The sequence below is a fragment of the Sapajus apella genome, unplaced genomic scaffold (assembly GCF_009761245.1).
Source record: "Sapajus apella isolate SASKATOON/1434 unplaced genomic scaffold, GSC_monkey_1.0 scaffold31, whole genome shotgun sequence".
Taxonomy (NCBI): domain Eukaryota; kingdom Metazoa; phylum Chordata; class Mammalia; order Primates; family Cebidae; genus Sapajus; species Sapajus apella.
The window spans coordinates 21,868,756-21,875,339 of NW_022436971.1; the positions used below are offsets into that span (position 1 = coordinate 21,868,756).

Consider the following 6,584-nt stretch of genomic DNA (forward strand, 5'->3'; position numbering starts at 1 on the left):
AAAATTCAATGAATCTGAGGGGATGAGAAGTGGAGTTGTTGTTTAATGAGTAATTTCAGTTCCACAAGATGAATGAAAAAGTTCCAGAGATCTGTTTCCCAACTTTGTAGATGTACTTAGGCTACTGAGCCATAAACTTAAAAATGGGTAAACGATAAATTTTACTTATATCACAGTAAAAAAAAAGGTGCCTGCTATATTTTTAGTTTGAACCATGCAACAGTGCCGGTATTCAGCTACTTCTGCAGTATCATGTGATGACACCACGTCACATCCCTACTACAAGCAGAACCTCACAGGCAGCAAGCTTCCTCACAGACACCCTCCCGCTGAAATCCTCCAGCCCACACAGGACGTTACTGGTACTGAAGACAGCTGTGCATATATGAATTTGGAATTTTGAAAAACAAGCCTGAAACAGAGTACTGTGAATATATTTTTTATTTAGTCATTCTGTTTACAATTGAAACTCTGGGAATTCAAAATTAACATCCTTGCCCGTGAGCTTCTTATAGACACCAGAAAAAGTTTCAACCTACAAGAAAAGAAAGAATTCATCACAAAACTTTGAAAAATACGCACTCAGCTTAAAACCTAATCGTTTTGTGAAACTGTGCCCTGTATGGTTTTCCTCCTCAGCAACCAAGTACTGAGAAGATAAGGAATACTCAGGCCATGCATGCAACAGTCTTCCAACCGGGGACAAGCTTCTCTCCAACGTTACGTGCCAGGACTCTACACCACTCTGCTCTTCCGTGCCACAGGGACAAAGCCACGGGGGGACCCCAGCGATCGTCCACATGGTTATGTCCTGATCAGTTATGACAACTAATACCATCATCACCACCCACCCCTAACTTACCAAGAATACACAGCCTAACTAAATGTCAGACCACAGAACTGTTCTGTTTCCAAAAGGTACAGAGAATTTCAAGTGTTCAATTCTTGAAACATCTCCATTTAAAAGCTGACACATAATCCAAAGGAGAGCAGGCTGAAGTGCAGGTGAAAAGCGCTGGCCCTGAGTGTACAGTCATTGCTCTGGGGGTGCGTGAGGCAGGTTACACTACAGTCCGCTCACTGTGGCTGAACCTTTCCATGAGAACGTGTTGACCTGTTACCTTGTGTTCCACATTGTTCTGCTGTGCTTTGTCCAAATGAACCTTTATTAGCCGGCTGCCATCCAGTTTCACGCGGATTCTCTTGCCCACAATTTCACTTGGGAAGACCAGGTCCTCAAGGATTGCATCATGCACAGCTGTCAGTGTACGGCTAAAATAATAGTTAAAAAGTAAGTAGCCTAGCAGTGCCCGCCCTCCAATTCCAGAGGGCACCTCTTAAATGAAAATGCAAATCCCAGATTCCTAAAGTCAAATTAACCCTTGTTTTCAAGTAAGCTTGTTATACTTCATGTACCAAACTAAAGCCTTTGCTTACCTAGAATAGGGTAACAGCTTACTGATTTAAAAGCTTAGTCAATTTTAAATGTTACTCTGGGGTAAGCTACAAACTCACCGAGGCAATATGAGTGACCATCTCAATGTGAGATTAGTGAGGCCTTTTATACATCTTTATTTTCACTTGTTTGATTTCTTAACTAAATCACTACAATAACCTTTTGCTCATCTCCAAAACCACCCCTCTTCCAATGTCAAGGTCATCTTTCTAAAAAACTGATATGATCACATAAGTTACCTATAAAAGACCCTTCAAGAGCTCTCCTAGATAGACCTCCAAGATACCATCAGAACTCCATGTTCTCTAGGATCAAATGAGGCAACATTCCATCCCAAGGCGCTGCTCCATCACCAGCTCCAGGATAGCTGCCCCTCCTCGCTCATGAGGGTCTTTGATTTTCAACCCATCAGCGTCACAAAAACTGCCAGTGCAATCTTGCTCCTCATCTGAATATCTCTATCAAGTTCAAAACCTACCTACCTGCTACCTAACAAATGAGGAGTTTCAATTAACTGCAAGCTTTTGGGACAGCTACCACGTACCAAGAGACATGTGGAGTAAGTCGAGACAGTTCTTAGCGTCAGCATTTACGGAGCTGCCTTGGACATGGCTGTCTGTCCAGGTCTCACCCCATAGTAGCTTACAGTAACACTATAGTCTACTCATTTGTATTTCCTATCTGGCAGCATCCATATACACCATTAACATTTTCTGGTGGCTCTCAATTTTACTGCCAACATCTTAATGTTCCACAGCCACAAAGGACAAAAACTGGAAAAAAGTCCATTCCCCAGAGCCCTCATCACCTTTCAGAAAGCAAATATATCAAGACAACTGGACTGTTCATTGCAACTCATTCATTAAGCACATTCTTACGATATTAGGAAAGCACCCAATATGGAAACCAGATTCCAATGTTATCTACTATCTTTTTAAATGGGGAGCAATGGCACCACACGTCAACTACCACAAACCGCAGGGACTGGAGCGCTTCAGAGGAAAACCCTACTATACCCGAAACCTGGATCAATTTCGGCATTTAACCTGAGTTAGATAAAGGTAGCTGTATGGAACAGGGAAAATAAATCTGCAAGTAGAAAGCCAGATTGGAAAAGTGGTAGAATCACTATGACCTACCAACCAGGTTTAGTGTGAAGGAGGAAAGGCTTTCAATGTACACGCTGGGTCCCACTAGAAACACTGTGAAGCCTTCATCTGAGAAAATTTGGAAAACACAGATTTGTACTGAGAGAGAACTAAAGCTATAGATTTGAGGGACAGTCCTTTAGCTGTGTAGAAAGCAAAAGGACTAGTTTTTTTTTTTCCTTTTTTTTTTTTTGAGACAGAATCTTGCTCTGTCGCCCAGGCTAAAATGCAGTGGTACTATCTCAGCTCACTGCAATCTCCACCTCCCTGATTTGTTTTTTTTTTTTTTTTTTTTTTCGGCATACCAGCATCCAGATTGGGTTTAAGCAATAATTATCCTGCCTCAGCCTCCTGAGTAATTGGGATTACAGGTGCCCACCACCACACCCGGCTATTTTTGTATTTTTGTTAGAGCCAAAGTCTCACTATGTTGGTCAGGCTGGTCTTGAACTCCTGACCTCAGGTGATCCACCCACCTCAGCCTCCCAAAGTGCTGGGATCACAGGCGTGAGCCACCGCGCCCGGCCCAAGTGGCTGTTTTTATACTCATTTCCTAACTCAGGTTCTCAGAACTAAGTTTCCAAAACACTCTTTAAGTGTCATGATTTTTAAAAATTACATTTTCTAGGTCACAGAATTCTAGTTCTGGAAAACCTGGCACCTACCTTTCCACATACATAATTCAATACAATAAACACATTACCAGATTCCCAACACTATTTTCTAGTGGTTTTCAGAACCAGACTGAATTTTTTAAAAAAAAAAAAATCTTCTTAGCATTACTAGGTTTAGCTGCAATGAGCAAATTCTCCAAGCCGGGACCAGTTTTCTCATCCACTGAGGATAGCAATACAAATTACACATTTCATAGGGTAAAGGCATAACCACAACATTTGTTTTCTCAAACTCATCCCTAGGGAAGAGTCCCCAGGGATTTAATAGTTCCCATTTGTAAAACAATGTACAGAGACTAACAAAATACCAAAAGATCTAGTTAAAGATAACTACCAATATTTGAGTTTATGCCAGATAACCTGTAAGTCAATCAAGTTTACATATCATTTCCATTGGCATCTTCAACTGCAGTGATGTTTTAACCTGTGATGTTGTCACCAAAATCCACCTACATTTTTCGCTTCCAATCCACAGCAAAAATAAAAATCAAAGATAAATCCAAGCCCACGTCCACTATGTCTAGCATGCTTCATCACACAGAATTAATGATTTCCTTCTCATCATTCCTATCCTGTGCACAATCGGAGGAAATCATCTGATCTTGTGACAGCACTGACCTACTAGACGTAAAATGACTATGAGAATACATTTGTTTTACATCTAGAATTCTAAAACACATCACATGCAACTATAGAGGAAACCAAATGCTGTTACTCAAATATTCCCACTTGAGTATCTTCTGTTTTTAAAACTAAAACTTACACAAATTGAGTTGTTAATAAGAGGGGTACATACATTTCTGAAACTACTAAAATACTCACCTCCTGGGACGCTTTTGTTTATTTTTTGTACGGCTTTTTCGAGTTGGCTTAGGCAGAATTCTCCTCTATAAAGTAAAAATTACCATGCGACAAAATTAAGACCTTAAATTTACAAAAAACTAAAACTGTCAAACTGCTTTAAAAGCAAGAAGAGTGGCAGGCTAAGTTCAAAGTTCGAGAAAACTGCACAATCTAGACCAAATAATTTACTGAGAAAATCCTTCTATGGAGTTACTTCCCGATTCTTGAATAACTCAGAATCCATAGCTTCTATTAATATGCCAGTGGTAAAAAAAAAAAAACCTCCCAGATGTGCCTTTCCCCATGCCTACTGAGCCAGAATAAATACTACTTCTTTCTTCCTGATCAATCCTGGCACTTCATTCCCCATACACTGCAGTTCATGCCAAAGCCAGGTCTGAACTGTAACAGGTTTCTTAGATTGAACATCTCAGTAAGCAACACACCACACTTGTGAAATTTAATTTTAAATACAGGAAATCATTTTTATAACTCAGAACACAGCAGACTGTCACTTTACAGATTTCTTGTTTCAACTCTTAATTAAAAGTGTACTTTATCTTTCTTTTTAAAACTTATTTTTGTTTTTTTGTAGACAGGGTCTCCACCCACCTCCACCTCCCAGTACTGGCAGGAGCCCATGAGCCCCTGCGCCCTGCCTGTACTTTATCTTTCTACCCAATGCAACTTACCTAGCAGCCTTTCGGACTCACGAAGGGATTGTTTTCATGACTACAACTACCAGTGCAGTCTAAACACAAGCCATTTTAGCAAAATTCAAGAACAGAAACATGTAACAGCATAACAGATACCTGAGCGATAAAGACAACATGCTTCCCACTAAACTTTTTCTCCAATTCGCGTACTAGCCGGACTTGGATTTTTTGGAAAGATTTTAGTTGAGGAACAGGAACAAAGATTATGATAGCTTTCCGGCCACCACCAACTTCAATTTCCTAAAGAAAAAAAATCCCCTTTGTTAACTGCTTCAGAAAGTAAAAAACGTTGTGGTCAAATTAGAGTCTAAGAAGAAAGACCTCATCATTGACATTGTAGCTGCACTACAAACGAATACTAGTTTTGAGTTAATGTTCAGTGCAACCTTCGGAGATGTTCTCATCCCTCACCAATCTTCGTATTTCCTTATTCCAGGAAGAAGGGAGAATGAGCAGGCCTGAGATCAATCACTGCCACTTCTGCAGGCCCACATGCGGCAACTCTGGGCTAAGTGTAGAGAATCTGCATCCTAGGAGCTCCCCAAAGCTCTTTGCCGTATTTACCATTCAGTTAGGGCCAATAAGGTCCCAAACGGGCCCAGGCCCTCCCTGCTCCACGTTTCTCCGCTGCACGTTGACAGCAACAGCTTACAGTGCAGGGGACCTGCAACCCCACTCCCTGCACCGGGGCGGTGTAACTCCCCAGCAACACGGCGGAGCCTGAGTTCAGGTGAGGCAGCCAGGCGGCAAGTCACCATCAACCGTGGCCCAAGGCCTGCCAACAACCCTCGCCTCGCAGGCAGCGCGCGGGGGACGCGCCGCGACCTCCCCTCCGGCCGAGGGAGCCCCAGCTTACCTTGGCTGCCGTAATATTCAGCTCCCTGAGCTGAGCCTTGAGGTCCGAGTTCATCTCCAGCTCCAGAAGAGCCTAAGCAGCAAACAGCAGGGCCGACCCTCAGCGCGCGTCCGAGCACCCCGGGCCCAGCACACACCCCGGGCCCAGCACACACCCCGGGCCCAGCACACACCCCGGGCCCAGCACACACCCCGGGCCCAGCACACACGCGGCCGCCTTCCCTCCCGGGCGGGGCGCCTCCGCCCACCCCGGACCCCGGGGAGCCCTCTCACCTGGGAGATGCCGGACTCGAACTCGTCTGGCTTCTCGCCATTGGGCTTCACGATCTTGGCGCTCGAACTGAACATGGCTTTCTCCTGGGAGAACAGGAGGCACAGCGGTCAGCGTTACGCGGCCCGGGCTGCAGGCGCCGCCGGCGCGCCCTCCTGCCCGCACCGCACCGCACCGCACCCCGCTCCCCGGCCCGGCCCCGCTCGCCCCGCAGAAGCCATCGGAGGACACAGCCCGGGTAATCGGCTGTATCTCCCCCCGGTGAGCAAGGCCCGCCGCTCCAGGGCTGACTCCAGAAGGCGTTTTCTTCAACGCAGGCAAAAAAGTCCGACCCGACAGCTGACGACCAACGTACCTTGGCGAGCGCCGACTTGGGAAAAGACCCAAATCTCGCGAGAGCACGTCAAAATCCGGCAGCGGAAGGGAAGAGGCGGAAACAGCGCGAGGAGAAAGGCGAAAAGCGGAAAACCATTGAGACGCGGTCGCAGGCTAGAGTGTCCCAGGAAGTAGCTTCGGGGACGAGTGTCTTGGTAACGCTTTTCCGTCCTAGGCTCCGTAGTTTGGTGCCGTTCCCGAGCGTTCCGGTAGCCGCTCCCAAGGTTCCCGTCTTCATTGTAGGTG

General features: G+C 45.1%; 1 protein-coding gene across 4 annotated transcripts; it reads right to left on the reverse strand.

Annotated features, from left to right (window-relative positions):
* Positions 1 to 423: 423 nt before the first annotated feature.
* On the reverse strand, positions 424 to 6,411 carry RPS7 (ribosomal protein S7). 4 transcript variants are annotated; one of them, XM_032294239.1, is made up of 7 exons: positions 6,319 to 6,411; positions 5,966 to 6,049; positions 5,694 to 5,765; positions 4,988 to 5,077; positions 4,101 to 4,165; positions 1,122 to 1,272; positions 424 to 535 (listed from the first exon to the last, which is right to left on the reverse strand). In XM_032294239.1, the coding sequence occupies exons 2-7, from the start codon at positions 6,038 to 6,040 to the stop codon at positions 458 to 460; spliced, it is 531 nt and encodes a 176-aa protein (XP_032150130.1). In that variant the 5' UTR covers positions 6,041 to 6,049; positions 6,319 to 6,411; the 3' UTR covers positions 424 to 457. The 4 variants fall into 4 exon arrangements, with proteins under 4 accessions (XP_032150130.1, XP_032150127.1, XP_032150129.1 ...); XM_032294236.1 differs by having other exon boundaries at positions 4,934 to 5,077; XM_032294238.1 differs by lacking the exon at positions 6,319 to 6,411 and adding an exon at positions 6,222 to 6,289 and having other exon boundaries at positions 4,934 to 5,077.
* Positions 6,412 to 6,584: the final 173 nt, after the last annotated feature.